The following is a 20,993-nucleotide window of genomic DNA, read 5'->3' as shown; positions in this document are numbered from 1 at the left end:
TGCCACCACTGCCCAGCTGGCTTTTACAATTTCAATGCATGCTAACTACATACTGACAGCAGACTACCTCTTTCGAGCTTACAAAAGGTAAGATGTTTTCAGTGGCAATAGGACCAAGGCAAATGTGTGTAATTAAACTTGGGAGACTCATCCAGAAGCCAGGAGTGATGTCAGGGTCCCAGCTGAGATGCAACTGCACATGCTTGGCCTGTGTTAGGAAAGCATGTAGAAGAGCGGGTCAGCAAGATGAGGAAGCTTGCTTGGGATGGAGACAGCCTGTAGGAGCTTCATAGGCATCAGGAACAACTCAGCAAACCCAGGGAAGATATGGGCATGGCACTCATTGGTCTCTGGTGCCTAGGGAAGCTGCAGAGCTGGGGTAGAGGTACCAAAGATTTGTACATAGTGCTGTTCCCAAGGAGTAAAGATGCCATTAGACTGCCCCATGCACTACAAGATGTCCTTGTCCTAGTCAAACAGTGAACTACCTGAGACTCCTAGTGAAGCTTCAAGTTGTTCATGGCCCTTAAGAAGGAGGAAGACAATATGCCAGCTGCAGTGGATGGGAAGCTGCAGAGGACTGTGGGATTCCAGTTTGGCTGCTCAACTATGCCTGGACAGGAAAAGCAGCTGAGGGTGGCACATGGTTGACTTTCTTTTCTTGCTGTGTGGCCTAACGTGCGTCATTTTTGTCCTGAGCCTGTGGCTGTTCAGGGAACTTAACCCAGTTGGGGGGTGGTAAGGTTGGCACCATTTCTAAACCTCCAATTTCCCATGGCACCTACAAGGAAAATAATAGATTGCAGCCGACTGAATCAGACCCTCTTGACCAGCCATGGGAGAGGACAGTGGACCAGTCCCTGGTATGACGAGAGGAAAAAACAACGAACCTCCATACCAGTCCATCAATGATCAATGCATACCTACCTACCAAAGCCACCCTCAGCTGGGCACAGTAGTGAAAGAGGTGACAGCCAGGTTCCAGCTTTAAGCATTCTGCCATGCCAGGATGAAGCAGCACCGGGGAAGACATGTCCTAGGACCAATGTCTTGGGGACAGATTGGGTCAGCCACTGTTATGGCAGTTTATGGCCCTAATAACCTCATGAGCTAGACAAGCAAATGGTATTACCGTATTTATCAGCTGAGGATGAAGACAAGCTGGGGACTTACCTAACAGAAAGGCTTTTCAGTAGCTGAGGAAAGTCCAGTACCCTCCAGAAGTGAAAGCATTGTATTTTAAACTGTGACTTGTGTCCACCCAGGCAGTTCTTGTTAGCTCTGATGAGAGGCTGGGCTGGGGACCCTGAGCTTTCTGGTCCTCTCTGCATTCCTGAGAGTCACTGTGATGCAGGGCTACCAAGAATGGTAGGTTCCCTAGGGTGGAGAAGCTATACCAGGCTAGGGAACTTCTCTTCAGAGCAGGACTTACACTCCAGATGGAGCATTGGTGCAGGGAGGCTGTTGGGGAAGTGGAGGATATTTAGGTAGAACAGACCCAAATCCTCAGATAACAAAGGGAAAAGCAACTGGGAGAGCTTCAGGGGAGGACATAAGAATCATGGAGGCTTACACTCGGCAATGGGGGTGCACACCTTTAATTCCAGCACTTAGGAGGCAGAGGCAGGTGGATTTCTGAGCTTGAGGCCAGCCTGGTCTACAGAGCAAGTTCCAGAACAAACAGGGCTACATAGGGAAACCCTGTTTCAAAAAGAAAACAACAAAGAAGAATCATAGAGGTTCTGGGTCCATAGGGTGGGGCTTGAGGGAATGCCCAGAATGGAGACACAATCAGGCAGGCATCCTGCTGCCCTCAGACTTCACATCTGGGACACATCAGCTCTGCAGACAGTGACCTTCTTCCCGTCTTCCTCAGCTCTTACATGTCTGAAGACAGAGGTCCCAGCTAGTGCTATGTGTACCCCTGAGGCTCCAGGACTCAGGTACCTGACCAGTGTTCCCAAGGTCAGAATGAGTCCTGGTTCTTCCTCACAGAGGCCAAGGCCCAGCTTTCGGAGGAGGGGCCATGTCTGACCTTTTCAATAGGCAGAACCTCTGCCGCCCCTAAGCATCCTCTCAGTTTCGCAAAACACTGTCCCTTTAGGGATGAAGACACCAAGGCTACACAGTCATCTCATTTGGTGGGAGCATCTTATGCCTCCCTCCAAAAAAAAAACCAAAAAGGTAAAAACATGGGTAGAGGCCATAGAAACCAGCACCACACACATCCCAGTTATCTGCCTACCCGGGGAAGCCTTCTTGAGGTTAACAGGGTCTCGCTGTCTCCCAGGAGTCTTTTGCTTGTATCTTCTGCCCCACTCCGGGCTCTAGTAACCACCCCCTCCTTCTTTTGATCCTATCGTTTTGTTATGCATGGCGGAAGAATTTGAAGTCAGAACCATCTCTATCACCACTCTGGATGGACCCCATTGGCATTTTGGGATTGGCAGGCTACCCCACGAAGCAGGTCCTGTGTACACTGGAAGTCAGAGGGACCCAGTGTGTGACACTGTCTACCCAACAGCACTCATCCCTTGCCCAGCTTCCCCCAGGTTCCTCCTAGCTTGGAGCTGGAGCTGCAGGCCATACCAGGGCCCACGCCCTGACCGGGCATACAGGCTTGCCATTGTCTGACAGTGCCAGGCACCCACGTGAAGAATGCAAAGCAGCAGGCTGGGGGTTTGTCCCTGCGGTGGGGGCTGAGGCTGTGGGGGAGGAAGCTGGCCATGTTGCAGCTCAGGAAAGGCAGTGGGATGCAGGGGATGCAGGGGGGCGGCTGGGAGGCCGGCCGGAGTGGGAGCAGGGGTGTAACATTCTTCCTGCACCCATGCCAAGCCTGTGGGGCTGAAATGAACGTGAGAAGATTGCTAATGAGACCCAGGGGAGTTAAACATTCCCTGCTCCTGAGGGCTGAGTGAGAAGGGGCAGACAGGGGTCTAGGAGGGGGCAGCCTGAACCCCAGGAATGTGCAGAGGCCACTGCCCCTGCCAGGCTGCTCTGGAGCTAGGGGCCCAGGCCTGCTGTCTCAGGTGCCAGCAGGAGCTGCTGAGCCAGCCAGCAAAGGGATTAACTGGCTGAGCAGTTCTTCCTCCAGGCCCATGCCAGATGCTGGCACAGGTCTCCCCAGCTCCCCATCACATCTGAAGCTGGCCTGCAGCCACTGCTGGCCCAGGAACTGTGGGGTCCCTCTCCTGACTCCTCAGACCCCAAACAGACCCAACAGCACATGTTCCCTGGCTTGTCTCCCCTTATTTTGCCACACATGGCTTCCAGGTACCCAGGACTCTTCTCAGCACCTCATTCTAGCCTAGTCTCTACACATCTGGCCTCAGAGCCCCTACCAAAAACTAACTCTAGAGCGTAGAGCTCAGTGGCAGAGTGCTTGCCTCACATGTGCGAGGCCTGGTTTTCATACCGAGCACACACACAAGCATGCTCTCCACACATACACACACACCACACGCACGCACACACATGCACACACACACGAGCATGCGTGCACACATACACACAAACACGCACTCACATGCACACACACGAGCACACATGCACACATACAAACACACACTCACATGCACACACACAAGCACACATGTGCATGTGCACACATACAAACGAGCACACGTGCACACACACAAGCATACACGCATGTCTAACTCTAGTTTTTCCTGCTATAACTAGAATCTCTTTTCTTTTCCATCCTCAAGTCAGTGGGCAAGAAAGCCCAGGTTCAGATCAGGGACAAAAGCACAGCAAAACCGGTATCCACCGAGCTGGAGTTCGGCGTAGGGATTAGAAGAATTCCCGCTGAAATTACACTCCTGAAGGGGTTTCCCTAGTTGGAAAGGCCTTGAGAGTCACTCCTCCTAGCCCCTCCCTTCCTTACTCTTGAGGCAGGGAGGGCAAGGGTACCCCATCCTGGGCACTAGGTCCAGCCCTCCACCCCCAAGAAGCTGGGCAAGAACTCTGCCTAGGACTGGCTGTGGGCGGGTTTTGGCCTTTTCCAGCCCCTGGGCCGCCCCCTGCATTCTGGAATCCAGCAGCCACTGCCTTTACTGGGCTGCCTCTGGCTGGCCGGTCAGCTGTCCCCTCTCCTCCCCTACTCCTGTGCCACTTAGCTTCCCTGTTCCAGCTGTTACTCTCACCATGACCACAGCGCTCCTCAGGACCCTGACCCATCTCTGAGCCCTGGAATCCTCAGACTCCTCCCTGGGCCATGGCCAACTCAGGCCTCCAGCTCCTGGGCTACTTCCTAGCTCTGGGTGGCTGGGTGGGCATCATCGCCAGCACTGCCCTGCCACAGTGGAAGCAGTCCTCCTATGCAGGCGACGCCATCATCACTGCCGTGGGCCTCTACGAAGGGCTGTGGATGTCTTGCGCTTCTCAGAGCACGGGGCAGGTGCAATGCAAGCTCTATGATTCGCTTCTGGCCCTGGACGGTAGGCTTCAGGCGGGAGCCTGGGAGGGGACTGGGGAGGTCTAGGCCAGGCTCGCTGGGCTGCACACTCCAGCCCGGTGTGATTCCCTAACTGCCGTCCTGTGTACACTGGCGAGTCCAGGCCAGCCAGGTCTCTGGACTCTGGAGAGGCATCAATACAGGAGGCCTGGACTCCCTGTCCTGACACCATAGTCTTGCTACTCACCCAACCCTTTGCACTCTGATGTTCTCCTGTTTAACCAGGACACTAACTAATACATAGGCCATGGGAAAATGGACTGAGATGAGGGTCTGGCTCCATAAGCCTATTAACACCATCTGCTCTTCTTCTCTCCACATTCCATACTGACAGACACGTGTATACACACACACACACACACACACGTGTACACCTCACACAGATGGACACAAAGCACTAGAACACACCCATGCACATGCTCACATACACACGTATTCCTGGGATGTGGCACTTTGACTGTCAAGCTGGCTCACAGTCAGACACTCTAATAACAGCTCTGACCTTGGCAGGGCCATCCCTCCTGCGCTCCAACAGGGCTCTGCAGGTACCTGAGGAGAACGGCCACCAGCCAGCCTCACTGCACACTGAGCCAGGCAGATCATTGGTCCCCTGAGCTGTCTGCAGCCTAGAACTGACCAGCACACACATACCGCTCCCATGGATGATTGACAGGGCTGCTGCTGGGAACCACGCTAGTCTTAGGTGGGCCTCACACTCTTGGTTCTTTCTGAACTGGCAATTCTGAGCGGCACCCGGCCCTCTCTCCTGCTTCTTGGGGGTGCACCAGACCCGAGAGAAAGCAACAGAAGAGCAAGGTCAAGCTATCCCGTCACTCAGCACCATTCAGAGGAGCCAGTCAGAGCCAGTGGGAATCCCCCCAACACACACACACACACACACACACACACACACACACACACACACACACACTCTGTTCTCATCCACGCACTGTCTCTTCCTACTAGCAGGCAAGTGGTCGGACCTCTGCTCAAGCCCCTCCACACTGGGTTCCTCCCATTCCTCCTTGTTGCCATCCCCCCCCCCCCCCGAGTTCCCCACTGCTGCTCAGTACCTCCTTGCTGTTCCAGGTCACATCCAGTCAGCGAGAGCCCTGATGGTCGTGGCAGTGCTGCTGGGCTTTGTGGCCATGGTGCTCAGTGTCGTGGGCATGAAGTGCACTCGGGTTGGAGACAGTAACCCCATCGCCAAGGGCCGTGTGGCCATCTCTGGGGGTGCCCTCTTCCTCTTGGCAGGTGAGTGCCCTGACCTCCTCCCCCACTCTTGACTATGCAGCTAGCCCGCCCATGTGGCTGGCAGGGCCGGGCAGAGCTGAGCACCCCCCCTTACTTGGTCCTTAGGTCTCTGTACCTTGACCGCTGTCTCGTGGTATGCTACCCTGGTGACCCAGGAATTCTTCAACCCCAGCACTCCTGTCAATGCCAGGTGAGTGCCGGAGCTGGGCCTCCTTCCTATCTGTCCTCCCCTGGCTCCAGTTGCCACTTGGAAGAAGAAATAGGGAATGGGCCCCAGCTAGTTTCTGAGAAAGGAGAGTCACATGAAGGTCCTTGGGAGGGACAGGAGACCTGCTGAGAACATTCTGGTGCAGCCAGGCCCCTGAGCAGGGCCCTAGCTCTGGGTCTGAAGTCTAGCTCTATGTTCATGCCAGTGACCTGGGTCACTTGCGATTTAACCTTTTCGTGCCAGAACCAGCTCTTCTGTGGTTCTGAGGCTCCAAGGGGTGATGAGAAAAGAGGTTTTGTACAGGGCTCAGGATGCCTGGCAGTTTTGCTTCCGCTGGCGCTGGTGGCAGCAGGTCAAGGTGGCTTCCTGGAGGAGGCGGTAGAATGGGGGTGGGGCACTGGTAATACAGACTGGAGCAAACGGGTAGCTAGGGTAAGGCCCAGCAGCTGTGAGGAGAATTTGCGCCTCAGCCTGGGTGAAGCCGCAGCTGCCCTCTGCTGCAGGGAGGAGAGACCAGCCCAGTGGAGCAGCCGCTGCCTTGGTCTCCAGTAGAGGGCTCTGGGTGAGGGAGGTAGCAGTGGGATGCAGGCCGTGTACTTGGGAGCTACTGTGGTCAGAATCTGTAGGGTTAAAGGCACGGAGGAGGGGTTTTCAGAAGAACCTGGGTTCTTCTTCAGAAGTACCTGATTCTTTCCTTCCTCCCAGCCCAGCCAGGAGCAAAGAATGATAGTTCCCAGTCCAGTTATCCTGCCAACTCTGAGGTGGAGGGGGATGGGAAGGGATGCTTGGGCTGCCTCTATGGGAAGGCTCAATGGAGAAAACAGAGAATTTGGACAAGAGAACTGTGCCCTGGGTGGGCAGCTACAGCATAAAGACCTGCCATGCAAGATCTATCCCAGGAGACAATCTGGGACTAGGACCATCAATTTAGGACAGCCTGAAGTGGGGGCTGCCTGGGCTGAGTCCTGGGAACACAGTTAAGCCTCTGTCTGCCCTACAGGTACAGGTCAAAAGATCCTTCTGGTTGCCGGGCGATGGTGGTGCACGCCTTTAATCCCAGCACTCGGGAGGCAGAGGCAGGCGGATCTCTGAGTTCGAGGCCAGCCTGGTCTACAAGAGCTAGTTCCAGAACAGGCTCTAGAAACTACAGGGAAACCCTGTCTCGAAAAACAAAACAAAACAAAAGATCCTTCTGGTTAGGGTGGAGGAGAGCAGCAAGGCAAATATCCCAGTCTGGAGGTCCCAAAGGAACTGGGCCCTGAAGGTAGCTGTTCTAGGAGGGGAAGAAAACTCTGGGAGAGCCAGGCTGGATGTGGAGAGCCCAGAGGATCAGACAGAAGAGCAACAATCTCTAGAGGGCAGTGAGGAGCCACCCCAGCTGGATGCTGGTCCGTAGACCAGACTGTGACTGGGAAAGAAGGCCACAGATTGTCCCGCTGCATCCATCTGGATTTCTGTATCCATCCGTCCACCAGCCAGATGAGGAACTGAGCCCAAACTGCCTACCTAGACTTGAGCTATGTGCTGTGACCATGCTACCGGGGAGGGAGGCAGGGCGAGCACTCACCCTAGTTCATGTGAAAAGGAGGAGGAGGCCTGGGATATCTTGTATGCGGTCTTCTGTCCGCCAGGTGCTGGTTGGGACCAGGCAGGTCTGGGGTCTGCACCCTGATATAGCCCTCCCTACCTCTTACAGGTATGAATTTGGTCCAGCTCTCTTTGTCGGCTGGGCCTCTGCTGGCCTGGCCATGCTGGGGGGCTCCTTTCTTTGCTGCACATGCCCAGAGCCGGAGAGAGTCAACAGCATCCCACAGCCTTATCGCTCTGGACCCTCAACTGCTGCCCGAGAGTACGTCTGAGTCAGCCTGCCCTGCCCAGCCCAGCCCATCTTTCCAGCAATCCTCTTGCCCAAACTCCAGCCAGCCTCCATGATACCCTGGGCAAGGGTAGGCAGGGTACGGATCCCTTGAACTCAGTCTGGAGTGCCAGCGTCCGGTGCTCAACACAGGCTCTGAGCTCCAGAGTCAAGACACTCAAAAAGATCAGAAGCAAGACCCAGGCAACACGTCACCCAGTGAGACCCAAGCCTGTTCTGTCTATACCAGAATGAGCACACAGGGCCTCAGGCTCCTTCACCTGCGCACTTACTCACTGAAGGGGCCACCTGCCTACTATATGCTGGGCCCTGAGGATCCCAGAGCAACAGAAGGATCTCAGCGCACAGCACTTTGGGCCAGAGAGCCCTTGTACCCACCCAGCAGCTCCTCACAGCAACCAGCTAGAGAAAATTCTCTAGGCCAAGGTCTGTCCCCCACGACACCCAAGGACACTGAGCTTCAGAGAGCTCTCCTGTCTGTTAGAACGGGCCTTAGGCTCTCGCAGTTAATTGCCCAACACTGTTTGGGTACCCATACAGGTCACAAGGTCAGACTGTCTCACTCTTGTCCCCAGGAATGGACCCCAGGCAGGGCTGCCCTAAGAATCTTGTACCTGGACCCCGACTCCACAGCCCCTGCCTGTTTCACCTTGGCTCGTCCCACTAACCAGTTTTTTTCTCTTTTGACTTGCAGACCGGTTGTTAAATTGCCCGCCTCCATCAAGGGCCCCCTGGGTGTGTAAAGTTCGGGTTCCCAGCCAGGTCCTCCCCACTACCACATCTAGACGGTGTGTTTGGTACTTTATGGAAAGAGAAGCGAACATTCAGCCCCGAGTGTGATGTCATCCTGTCTGTTCCCACGCGCCTAGGGTGGGGTCTGGACTAGAGAGGTCAGAACCAACTCCTAGGGCTATTGTAGTGGGCTCGAGGACACAGGCAGAGGAAGCAGGGAGCATTTACAGTTCCTGCTCCGTGAGCTGCCTGCCCCACCTTGGAGTTTGGTACCAGGACTTGGATGAGGGGAAACCACAGCTAGTCCTAGAGGCCACCTAAAGCCTGGCCTAGGAAGGGTGCAGGACCTCAGGGTGAGGGAACCCCTGCCATGGAGACCATCCCATAGGTAAGGTAGAATGTCCTAGGCTCTCCTTGGGAGCCCTCCCGAGGAAAAAGACAATCTCTGTAAGGCCCAATTAAGGACTGGGTCACCACTGAGTGACAGGACACTGTAGGAGCTCCCTCAGTGAGGAAGAGGAGAGAGAGGACTGTCCTGCACAGACACCAAGCCCTCAGCACAGCTCTCACCCTAATCCTACAGTGATTGTCAGCTTCCTTGTGCTGAAGTGCGGCCAGGTGACGGGGCTGTGGGTCTTTAAGGCCAGGTGTGACCTCCTAGAAGAGGTGAAGTCCTTGGAGGAACTGAGGGGAAAAAAGCTCAGCAAAGGGCCAGCCGTGTCCTTCACCCTCAGTGCTCCCATCCAGAGTGCGCTGGCCCCTGCCTTCACTCTCAGGCTTCGGCCACTCAACCCTCTCCCTGGACTCCAGGTCTGTCCCTCTCCTGGGAAGAGACATCCACCACTACCCCTCTCATGCTTCCAACACGCCTTCCTAGCTAGCTAGCTAGCGCCAGCTTCTTCCACTTCCAGTCTGTGACCATCTCTCCCGCCAAGTGACTGAATCCCCAGAACCTCGTTCAGCTTCTTGTTCAAGACTGACTGTGCAATCCCGAGGTGCAAAGGCCAAAACACTACAGCTGACAGTGGTGGGGGAGGGGGGAAGCAGGCGACAGAGCTGCTATGGCCACATAATGATATACCTGCTAAATTGTGACCAATTAATCTTCTGATTGGCGGCAGCCGTCAACCCCCATGGAAGCTTCTGATCCTAAACAGGTTTCCTGAGCGAGGCCCCTCGAGCTGTGAGAACTGCAGCTGAGTCCTCTCTGGGTGCTGGAAACCATCAGGGGGTTCCTGGCCTTAGGTGCACATTGGAGTCTCTTAGAAGTGGATGCCCAGCCTCCTCCCAGACATGAAGACTTAGTTGGTCAGGTGAACCCAGGCATCAGAATTCACACAGTTCCTTTGCAGTGTGTACTTCACACTGGCGGTACTTCCTTGAGGCCTACACTCAGACCCTCTGAATGGTCTGTGGAGGGCGTGAGGAGCCTGCCAGAAGAGGGCGGGGGAGAGGCAAGACCAGAAAGGAAGTCTCATCCACCTCCTGCCTTTCCGGAATCCAGACCCCTGGAGGAGACGCCCACATCCTTCCCATCGATGTTCCTTTGTCCTTAATGATTTCCACTTTGAATCCTGTCACATGCAGCCTGACTAACAGAGTTTGAAGCCCATGAACCTAGTGTGACACAGATGTCCCCTCCCCGGGTCTGGTACTCAGCAGCATTTGAGTATGAAGCTGGCAGGAAGCTTTGTGTGCCCTCTTAAGAGTCTGAGGGCTAGGAGGTTCAAAATTTGGTGGGGGAATTTGGAGGCAGAATGTACTGGCTACATCTTGGTTTCAGGGGCAGGCTGTGGGCGAAGAGAGCTCCAAGCAAGAACGGGACCTGGAAGTAGGGTGGCATTATCTGTTCCTCCATTTAAGGAAGCCCACTCTTCCCCGTACTGGGGACTAGAAGGGCAGAGGGTCAGATCTTAATGATTACCCAACCTATTTAGGCGTGATTAAAACCGTGAGGTACTGGGGTGGGGAGGAAGTGTGTGGGAGGCAATGAAGGAGTGAAAGCTGTAAGTTTGAGGGCTGTGACCTCCCGGCATCTCCTGAAGCGACCCCATCCAGACGTCTACACTAAGACTCTGTGTCCACTCTGCTGTTTACTGCTCTGGTCTCAGGCTGAGGGCTCTGGCAGACGCTGGGGAAGATAAGCTCACATACAAAGGGATGGTTTTAAAGTCATTGCTGTTGTGTTTTAGTAAACAAAATCCCAGAAGTGAAATTGGCATTGTATACATTTAAGAACCATGCCTATGCATTTGGTTCCTGAAGTCCCAGACCCTGGGGGAAAGGACCAGGAAGCTATAGGCTGAGAAGAACCTTGAAAACCAAGAATATGACAGAAGGCTTTGAGACAATTTCAAGAAATTATTTTTGTGCTACATAATACTGTAACTTTGTATTATAACGACACTTGAGTGTCGGCTATTATTTTTTTAAATTTTTTGATTCTTACCTGGTAAGGTACAACTGAAACAATAGCTGGATTTGCTTTAACGTCTCTTAGAACAAGTTCATGGGCAAGGAAAGTTATGATATTGGGAAGCTCCATCCCCTGACGAGGTCCACTCTACCCCTCTCTTTGTATGTTTGCTAATGAAAGAAAAATAAAAAGTTTGAAGAGAACTCCAGTGTTTTCTGGCTGCATCCGTCATCATCCTCACCCTGACCAAGGAATAAAAACCACTTGATGGGGCTGGAGAGATGGCTCAGAGGTTAAGAGCATTGCCTGCTCTTCCAAAGGTCCTGAGTTCAATTCCCAGCAACCACATGGTGGCTCACAACCATCTGTAATGGGGTCTGGTGCCCTCTTCTGGCCTGCAGGCATACACACAGACAGAATATTGTATACAAAATAAATAAAGAAATAAAAAAAACCCACTTGATATCTGAGCACATTCGAGTCTCACGGTGCCTCAGGCTCTATCAGTGTGTTTCCTGGCCTGTTGGCCACTCACCATCTCAGTTTCCCCCCAGGCCTCCTGTCAAACGAGTCATTTTGACAAGACTTCTATGTGCACCATCACTGCCTGGCTTTAAAAAGATTTTAAATTGTGTATATGTGTTTGTACGGATGTATGCCATATGAGTGAGTGCAGGTAGCCAGAGTCTGGATAAGGGCAGAGTGTGGTTGAGAACCAGGTGAAGTGGATACCGGGAACTGAACTTGGCTCCTCTGGAAGCAGCAACCAGGGCTCAAGCCACTCCTTTAGCTCAGCAAAAATTAGAGACAGGGTCCAAAAACTTGTGACTATCCTGTCTCCACCTCCTGAGTGCTGGGGTTCCAGGCATGCACTACTATGACTATTTCATGTAGAGCCAGGGAGTAGGGACCAGACGTGGGGCTTGTGCACACTGGATAAACACTTTACCAACTGAGCTGACCTCTCACCTTCTCCATGAGAATTTTTTAAAAAAACAAAACAAAACAAGGGTTTCTCTGTAGCTTTGAAGCCTATTCTGGAACTAGCTCCTGTAGACCAGGCTGGCCTCGAACTAACAGAGATCCACCTGTCTCCACAAGAATTTTTAGCATTGCTTCTTCCCCCTATTCCTATGAAGAATGACTTTTGGGATGTTGACGGGAATTGTAATGAATCTGCTGATAGCTTTAGATAGGATAGCCATTTTTATACTTTTAATATTTCCAATCCATGAGCACAAGGAAATCTAGTGTCTTCATTTTGTCTCCTGTGTTTTAAGGTTTTTATTGTACAAGTCTTCCAGATCTTTGGTTAGGTTTCTTCCTCGGTTGTCTTCTTTTTTTTTTTTTTTTGGTTTTTCGAGACAGGGTTTCTCTGTGGCTTTGGAGCCTGTCCTGGAACTAGCTCTTGTAGACCAGGCTGGTCTCGAACTCACAGAGATCCGCCTGCCTCTGCCTCCCGAGTGCTGGGATTAAAGGCGTGCGCCACCACCACCCGGCCCCTCGGTTGTCTTCTTAAAGCTATGGTGAGCAGAACTGTTAGATTTCTTTCTCCGCATACTTTATTTGTATACGGGAAAGTGCCTGCTTATCGTGGGTTGATTTGTAGCCTGCTACTTTGATGAACTGTTTATCAGTTCTTAGAGATTTCTGGTGTAGTCATTAGGGTGTCTTTGTCTCACCCCAAATGGTGCTTCTGTGAAGCAACCTCCCTAACCTCAAGATGAAATGTGAGCTGATACGGTTGCCTTTTGCAATCTTTCAGGGAGCTAATTTTATCTTCAGCTGTGTTTAGTCGGCCTTTAACGCTGCCTATTGATTTTTCCTTGGATATTGTATTTTCCTGATCACAGGTAGCCAGCTGGTTTGTTTCTCTGCAAGGACTCGTCACCTTCTGCGATACTGAGGGTTGACGCAATGTGGAAGCCAGGATGGTCCACACGGAGCAGCTCATACACTGCCACCCTTCTCCAGCCCTCTCTTCCTCCCAAAATGTGTTGCGCAGCGGCTTTATCCTCTGACATTTGGTATCTGGATTCCATGGCTCCCTTTCTAATGTTTTCCCTACTGGGCCGAGTTCATGTCTTTTCTCTTAGGTCATGTTCTGTATCTTAAACTGGTGCTGTATTTGACATTTGAAAAACCATTCATGGAGACAGTGTACACCTAGCACTATGGCATTTTCCTTCAGTAACTTGCTTTAGCCAGATGCTTGAAGGTACAAGCAATTCAGGAACATCTTTAAGATCGGCTCTTTAGATCCTCAGGCCTTTTGGATGACAGTCTTGGCCAGTCTAAAGGACTAGCATGGAGTGTCCATGGAAGGTATCTAACTCCAAAGTTAGGGTGGTTTACAAGGCTTGCCCCATTTGGTATCTGAATTTTCGCCTCCTCCAGGCCATATTCAGGGCTCTCCGTGGTCTCTGAGAGATGAACAGCATGTCTAGGGTGAGGGCGACCCTGAAGATCAATGTCATTTCCTCTGTCACCATGTTCTTTTTTTTTTTTTTTTTTTTTTTTTTTTTTTTTCGAGACAGGGTTTCCCTGTAGTTTCTAGATCCTGTCCTGGAACTAGCTCTTGTAGACCAGGCTGGCCTCGAACTCAGAGATCCGCCTGCCTCGCCTCCCGAGTGCTGGGATTAAAGGCGTGCGCCACCACAGCCTGGCTATCACCATGTTCTTTAGGAAACTGCTGAGCACTTGCGTTCAGAAAGATCACACACACACACACACACACACACACACACACACACACACACACCACACATACACCGAGCACCGAGCATCAGGGTCACTTCCCTCTATCTCTATGTTATTTTGGAAACTATTGAGTATTTGCATTAAGAAAGATCGCATGCACGCACACCGAGATCTGGGCTACACAGCAAATTCCAAGGCAGCCTAGGCTAACAGACTGAGACCCTGTCACAAAAAAAAAAATAAATAAATAAAATAAACAAAGTCAGGTGTGGGGCACACACCTGTGATTCCAGTATGTGGGAGGTAAAAAGGCAGAAAGATCAGAAGTTCAAGACCAGCCTCTAACTTCCTCTGCTACACAGTGGATTGAGGCCACTCTGGATCTATGAGACCCTGGCTCAAAATAACAGCCACCACAAAACGGGGAGGAAAAGGGAGAAGAAAAAAAGGGCTGTAGAGATGGCTCAGCAGTTTAGAGCACTTGTTCCTCTTGCTGAGGATCCAGGTGGAGTCCCAGCACCCACATGGTGGCTCACAACCATCTGTAGCTACAGTTGCAGGGTATCTGATACCTTCTTCTGACCTGTGAGAGGCACCAGGCACACACACAATGCACATACATACACGTAGGCAAAACACATGAACACAGAAAATAAAAATAAGGTTTTAAAAAGTTAAGAAAAAAAAAAGAAAGTCTTCAAAATCCTAAGACAGAGGCTAGTGAAGTACTCAGGCACAAGCGACCAAGCCTGGTAACCTAAGTTCAACCTCCAGGACCAACACGGTACAAAAAGAGAACTGACCCAACACACATGCGCAAAGTAACAATAAAATGTTTAAAACATACTATCAGGCAACTTCAGAATACATTTTAAAATTATTATTCAGCTAGAGCAATTTTATTTTCCTTTTGTATAACAATTATGCACTACAATCCAAACCCACAGATGAACTATATTAAGTTACCACACAATCAGGTTAAATATCACTTCCGCAGGCTTTTTTGTTTTTTGAGATACGATCTCTCTACAGAGCTCTGGTTTCTTGGAACTCCCTAGGTAGACCATGCTGGCCTTGAACTCACAATCCACCTGCTTTTACTATGTGATTGCATTTGATGTCATTCATTCTCTTGGTAGCTGTTCCGACTAGGGTGAAACGGAATCTTGAAATAGGACGTCCTTGTTAGCCATTGTATATCTTATTTTGAGAAGTTTATTCAACTCATGGCTAATATTGCAAACTTGATGAAATCTAGAATCACTTAGGAGTCAAGTCTATTCATGCCTGTGAGGGATAATCTACAGAGGAACAGGATAGAAGATCCACCTTAACTGTGAACAGCAACGTTTTCTTTCTGGGGTTGGCTCCTGACTAGGTAAAAAGGAGAAAGTAAGCTAAACACAAACATCCATCTATCCCAGCTTCCTGAACGTGGACAGTGTGAACAGTAGTAAGCCAGTGGGCAGCATGCCTTCATACCTGTCCTCCAGCATCCTGCCCAGACTGCCCTTCATGATGGACTATCTAAAAGGTGAGGTGAAATACACTTCCCATGCCAGGTCAGTTTTGGTCAGTGTTTTAGCAGTGTGACAGAAAGCAGGCTAAGACCCGTCAGCCAGAGTAAAGCCTGTAAGTTGTCCTGGCCAAGGCTTTCGCTGTAGTAATGAGTAAAGTAACGGATACACTTATTAGCCTAGTTGACTGATTTCTGTCTCAGCATTTACGTTTTGCAAGCAGATCTTTATATATGTCATGTCCTGGGATCAGTCGGCAATGCTGTTTCCCGACTCTGGAGGATGTCTCTTCACCCAAGCGGTTCCTTCCTATTTATTTATAACCTCCTGATTTAAGTTTGATTTTGTGGATGTGAGGTGGAGGCCAGAGGATGACTTGTAAGAATCAGTTCTCTCCATCCACTACAGGGCTCCGGGGATTAAACTCGGCTCATGAGGTGAGTCACTTGCCAGCTATACCCATTTGGTTTAATTTTGGTAGATCATATGTCTAGGAACATATTTCTTCTAGATTTTCAGATTTATTAAAAATATTTTCAGCCTGGTGGTGGTGGCGCACACCTTTAATCCCAGCACTCGGGAGGCAGAGGCAGGCGGATCTCTGTGAGTTCGAGGCCAGCCTGGTCTACAAGAGCTAGTTCCAGGACAGGCTCCAAAGCTACAGAGAAACCCTGTCTCAAAAAACCAAAAAAAAAAAAAAAAAATTCAAAATATTCCCTCATAAACCTCTGAATTTCACAGGAATCTCTAGAAATACCTTTCAGTTTCTAATTTTATTATTTCGGGTCTTTTGTCATTTTTACTTTGGCAAAGAATCAAGTCTTTAATCTATCCTATTCACTGTTTAGTTTGTATTTCTAGAATTTCTGCCTCATTACTTTTTGCCATCTTCAGCTTTTGGGTTGATTATTCGAGTTCTTTTTAAGGCTTTGAGATACCATCATTAGGTTATTTATTCAAGATGGTCTTTAAAATACTTACATATTTGAGTATATATAAAAATTGTGTGCAAATGCGTTAGGCCAGAGGTTGACAATGAGTATCTGTTGCTCTTCACATTAGTTTTTGAGACAGGGTCTCTCTCAAACCGGAGTTTACCAGTTTAGCTGGATTGGCCAATGAGCACCAGAGACCTTCCTCTTGGTGCTACCCCAGATGTGAATCATTGTACTTGGTGTTTTTTTTTTTTTTTTTTTTTTTTTTTTAAGGCAGGTGTTGGCAATCAGAATTCAGGTCCTTGCATGGTAAACTTTACTATGTCACCTCCCAAGCCCAACGTTCTGACAAATCTCCCCGCTTTTTTGGATTTTCCAAGACAGGGTTTCTCTATCCTGAGACTCTGTAGACCAGGCTGGCCTCGAACTCAGAGATCCATCTACCTCTGTCTACCAAGTGCTGGGATTAAAGGCATGCGCTGCCACCACCCAGCATCTGACAGTGTTTCTTGGGCTAGAGGGCTCAGAGGTTAAGAGCACTGCCTGCTGTTCCAGAGGTCCTGAGTTCAATTCCCAGCAACCACATGGTGGCTCAAGATCATCTGTAGTTAAGATCTGGTGCCCTCCTCTGGCCTGCAGAACACTGTATATATATGAATAAATAAATCTAAAAAAAAACCACACACACACAAAAAAAAAGACAGTGCTTCTTTGTGTAGCCTTGGCTATCCTCAAACTAGCTCTGTAGACCAGACTAGCCTTGAACTCACAGAGATCCATCTGCCGCTGCCTCCTGAGTGCTGACATTAAAGGCGTGCACCATCACTACCCATCATATTCTGACGTCTTAATGTAATCCTCATAACTGTACTTAGAATCACCTAGCCACATATTCCCACGTTTCTAGTGAGCTGTTTCCATTTTATCTGACCATTCAAGGTTGTACTGCTCAGTGTCCATGTTTATCTGTCATGGTCTGCTGTTTCTTGCTATTAACTTCTAATTTATTGAACTAAGACCTGACAGGATGGAAAAAATGACCTTAGTTCTTTTCTGTATAGACTCTTATTTGTGTTCTAGGACTTATTTTAGAGACTACTGGCTGAGAAGCATATGTACTCCCTCCCTATCTGTTGAATAACATATTCTGTGTACATTGTTTTGCCCCTGGTGTCTTTGCTGATCAAGAGACAACAATGGAAAATATTACTGTCAGGACTTAATGTTTACCACTCTATAACTTCCTGATTAACTACTACTGTTATTTACATGTAGTGACCTTATTTTTTCTAACTATCTGGTCTGTTTTATCAGGTAAACCAACTTGTGTTTGCTAATTGACTACCTTTTGGCTTTTCACTGTAGGCTTATCTATTTTTCAAGACAGGGTCACACGCCGTAGCTAGCTCTGGAAGGCCAGGAACTCAATCTGTAGCCCAGGCTAGCCTCTGCCTCTGACTGGACATGTGCCACTCTACTTGGCTCCTACTTTCACTTCTGAGTTTGGTAATTTGAGCTTTTTTTTCTTGGTCCGCGCATTTATCATTTATGAGTACTGTTCTTTTGAGACAGTAGTTGTATCCTTGAGACTAGGAAGCAGCTCAGTGGTATAGCAAGGTTCTGGGTTCCATCCTCAGCATTGACCACTACCACCCACTCATCTGTGTTAACTGCTGATGTGGGAAGTCCTTCTGTTATGTGTTGCTTTTACTGGTTAACGAATAAAGCTGTTTTGGTCAGTGGCTTAGCAGAATAGAGTAAGGTGGGAATTCCAAGCAGATAGAGGAGGAAAGAAGGCAGAGTCAGGGAGATGCCATGTAGTCACTGAAAAAGAAAGAAGCCTGTGGGAGCCAATTGGAACCTTGCCGGTAGGCCACAACCCCATGGTAATGCAAAAATTAATAGACGGGTTAATTTAAGATATAAATTATTTTAAATTGAGCTAGCTAGCAATACGCCTAAATAATTGGTCAGTGTTTTAATAGTTTCTGTGAGATTATTTCGGGTCTGGGCAGCTGCAAACGAACAAACTCCGCCTATCTTGGAGTTTATTAAAATTAGACATCATGCCTTACAAACTTATTATTTACTGTGGATGCACGCATGCTGACATGTGTACCATAGCGCGTGCAGTCAGAGGACAACTTCCCAGGCAGATCTTTTTTACCACCTTGTTCTGAGGGGCTCTGGTTTCCTGTGCTGCACTAATGATTTACTCTGGGAGAGCTGGCCCACGGGCTTCCAGGCAATTCTCCAGTCTCAGTCCCCCATTTCAGCCATGCTGGTATTACACATGCTATACCACACCTGGCTTTAATATGATTCTGCGTATCCAACTTGAATTGGCAGGCTTGCTCGGCTTTTACTGAGTGCCTTCAGTCTTATTAACTTCCTAGATTTGAAATACACTTTTGCTTTATTAATATGGTGTCAGGCTGAGAAGGTGGCTTGGCTGATACAATGCCTGCTGCTTAAGCAGATGACATGGTTCTTCACCAACACAGGACAATCCCAAGGGGCAGCTTGCCTATAATAACATCGGGGAGGTGGAGGCGAGACAATCTTCATGGACTGCTGGCCAGCAGCTCCACCTTCAGTGAGATACCTTGGCTCAAGGAAAAGAGAAACAGTTCCAGCCCAAACATAAGGAGAACTGAGACACCAGATGTCAACTTCTGGCCACACCACACATACAAAAATTTAATATAACCACTGGGATCTCTTACAATTAAATATTTGTGTGGAATTAAATTCTTCCACTCTTATTTTTATCTCAAAATCTAGCAGTATCTATTGTGGAGGACATATAACTGGGTCACTGTTTTTATCCATTAAATTCCATCATTTGACTAGAGCCCACTTCTTCCCCCTGAAGTACTTGCTGGTGAGGATCACTTTACCTCTTGCTGTTTTTCTATGTTCCTTAAAGCCCACTCCCTGGATTGTTTTCACAGTAAAACATCAAAAAGCATTCTTTCATAGCTGGGTGTAATGCCGCACGCCTTTAATCCCAGCACTCGGGAGGCAGAGTGGACCTCTGTGAGTTTGAGACCAGCCTGGTCTACAAAGCGAGTTACCCTGTCCTGATGGGGGGAAAAGCACTTTTCCTCTATGTATATTTAAATACCTACTTTTCTGGTGGTTAATATGGGAGTTACATTAACATCATAAAGTTACAACAGTCCAGACTGAATTTCCATTCCAACAACAGAAACCACTTCTCGGTGGTATCCAGTTCTGGGTATTCAGATTCTGGCTGCTTCCACACATCTTCCCAGAAGGCCCATCTCTCTGAGATAGTCTCATCCCCAGGCTGCAGTCAATGATACCCTTGGCTCTCCCAGTGCCGGAACTGCAGGCATCACCACACAGGGCTATCCCAGCCCCTCATGCTCACACTTCCACGTCGCTTTGGTGTCTGGGCACTCCAAGTACTCAAGCCTCAAGAAGACAATGTTGAGAATTTTAATAGTGTCTGTGAAAAAAAACGGGGAAGCAAAGGCAGAGCCAGCACAGTGCAAGTGAAGATGTTAGTGGAGGCGTCTTTGATGGTTAATACTGTCAATACCGACAGAATCTAGGATAATCGAGGAGGCAACCTGATGAGCATGTCTGAAGGAGTTTTTCTTTTTAATTATTTATGCACATTGGTATTTCTGCCTGTGTGTCTGTGTGAGGGTGTCGGAACTCCTGGAGCTGGAGTTACAGACAGGTATGAGCTGCCTTGTATGTGCTGGGAATTGAACCCAGATCCTCTGGAAAAGCAGTCAGTGCTCTTTACCAATGAGTCATCTCAAGCAACCTCCCCTTTTCAAACATACATGTTGCTTTGCCTGCACGTATGTCTATATGAAGGCAACATCCCCTGGAACAGGAGTTAAGCTGCCACATGGGCAGTGGGACCTGGACCTGGGTTCTCTGGAGGAGCAACAGTGTAGCTCTCCAGTCCCCTGGATGAGTTTCTGGATTGAGTTCATTTAGAGGGAAAACCCACCGTAGGGCTGGGGAGACACTCAGTGGGTAAGAGCCATGAATGTGCTCTATGAGCACCTGTCTGGATCCCAGTATGTGTGTAAAAAGCTAGCACAACTATGTATGCCTTGTGACTGCATCCACTGCTAAGCAGAAACGGGAAGATTATGGGAACTTGTCTGGTGTAGGAAATCCTACAGCCAGTAGCCTTTAAGTAACTGCACTTGGGTGTGGCTTCTTATACTATTTATGCCAATGTAAAGCGTGCATCCAGCCTCTTTTCTGGCTGCGGGTTCGGTTGCTGTTCTCTGTCCCAGCAGAGGATTCTGATTTGTGAGTCTACCCCTAAATGAATAACCATCTATTATTCAATTCTGAGCTAGCGTGGGACTTCTTTTAAGCATCCTTCTTCACTTGTTGGCTAGCTAGCAAGGCTCAAATGATGAGCTTCTATTCTAGTCTGGTGAGACCTGGTCCCAAGGTAGTTAAAGCACATAGCAATAGAAAACACCCAATATTCTGCTCTGGCCTACAAATGTGTCTGAGTATGTGAACCCACAAACTTCACATGCATGCACTAAACACAGATGATACACATACTATAAATGAAGGCAGGACCATTCTATTGCTGGGGTACCAGTCTGTATTAATTACTTTTCTGTTGCTATGAAAAACCAGCAAGACAAAGGCAGATGCAAAGACTCCCCCCCAAAAAAGGGCCATTACCTAATCCTCCCCCAAACAGTACCAAATATGCAAATACCTGAGATTATGAGGGCCATTTCGCAAAAATCCAAGGGCTATGAGTGTACTTGATGATGGAGTACTTACTAGCATATCCAAGGCTGTGAATTTGATACACAGCACTACATACATATGACACATACCTGGGGATAGTGGCATACAGCCTTAATTCCAGGACAGAGG

At 49.3% G+C, this 20,993-nt stretch overlaps 1 protein-coding gene across 1 annotated transcript; it reads left to right on the top strand.

Annotated features, from left to right (window-relative positions):
* The first annotated feature begins 4,216 nt into the window (after positions 1-4,216).
* Cldn19 (claudin 19) lies at positions 4,217-8,537 on the top strand. Its single transcript, XM_038334772.1, has 5 exons — positions 4,217-4,439; positions 5,546-5,710; positions 5,816-5,900; positions 7,615-7,767; positions 8,489-8,537. Exons 1-5 carry the CDS (start codon positions 4,217-4,219, stop codon positions 8,535-8,537), a joined length of 675 nt encoding a protein of 224 aa, XP_038190700.1.
* The last annotated feature ends 12,456 nt before the right edge of the window (positions 8,538-20,993 follow it).

The sequence above is a fragment of the Arvicola amphibius genome, chromosome 6, assembly GCF_903992535.2.
Source record: "Arvicola amphibius chromosome 6, mArvAmp1.2, whole genome shotgun sequence".
In the NCBI taxonomy this organism is placed as follows: Eukaryota; Metazoa; Chordata; class Mammalia; order Rodentia; family Cricetidae; genus Arvicola; species Arvicola amphibius.
The sequence above is the reverse complement of the archived record's forward strand: the minus strand, read 5'-3'. Positions and strand labels throughout refer to the sequence as shown.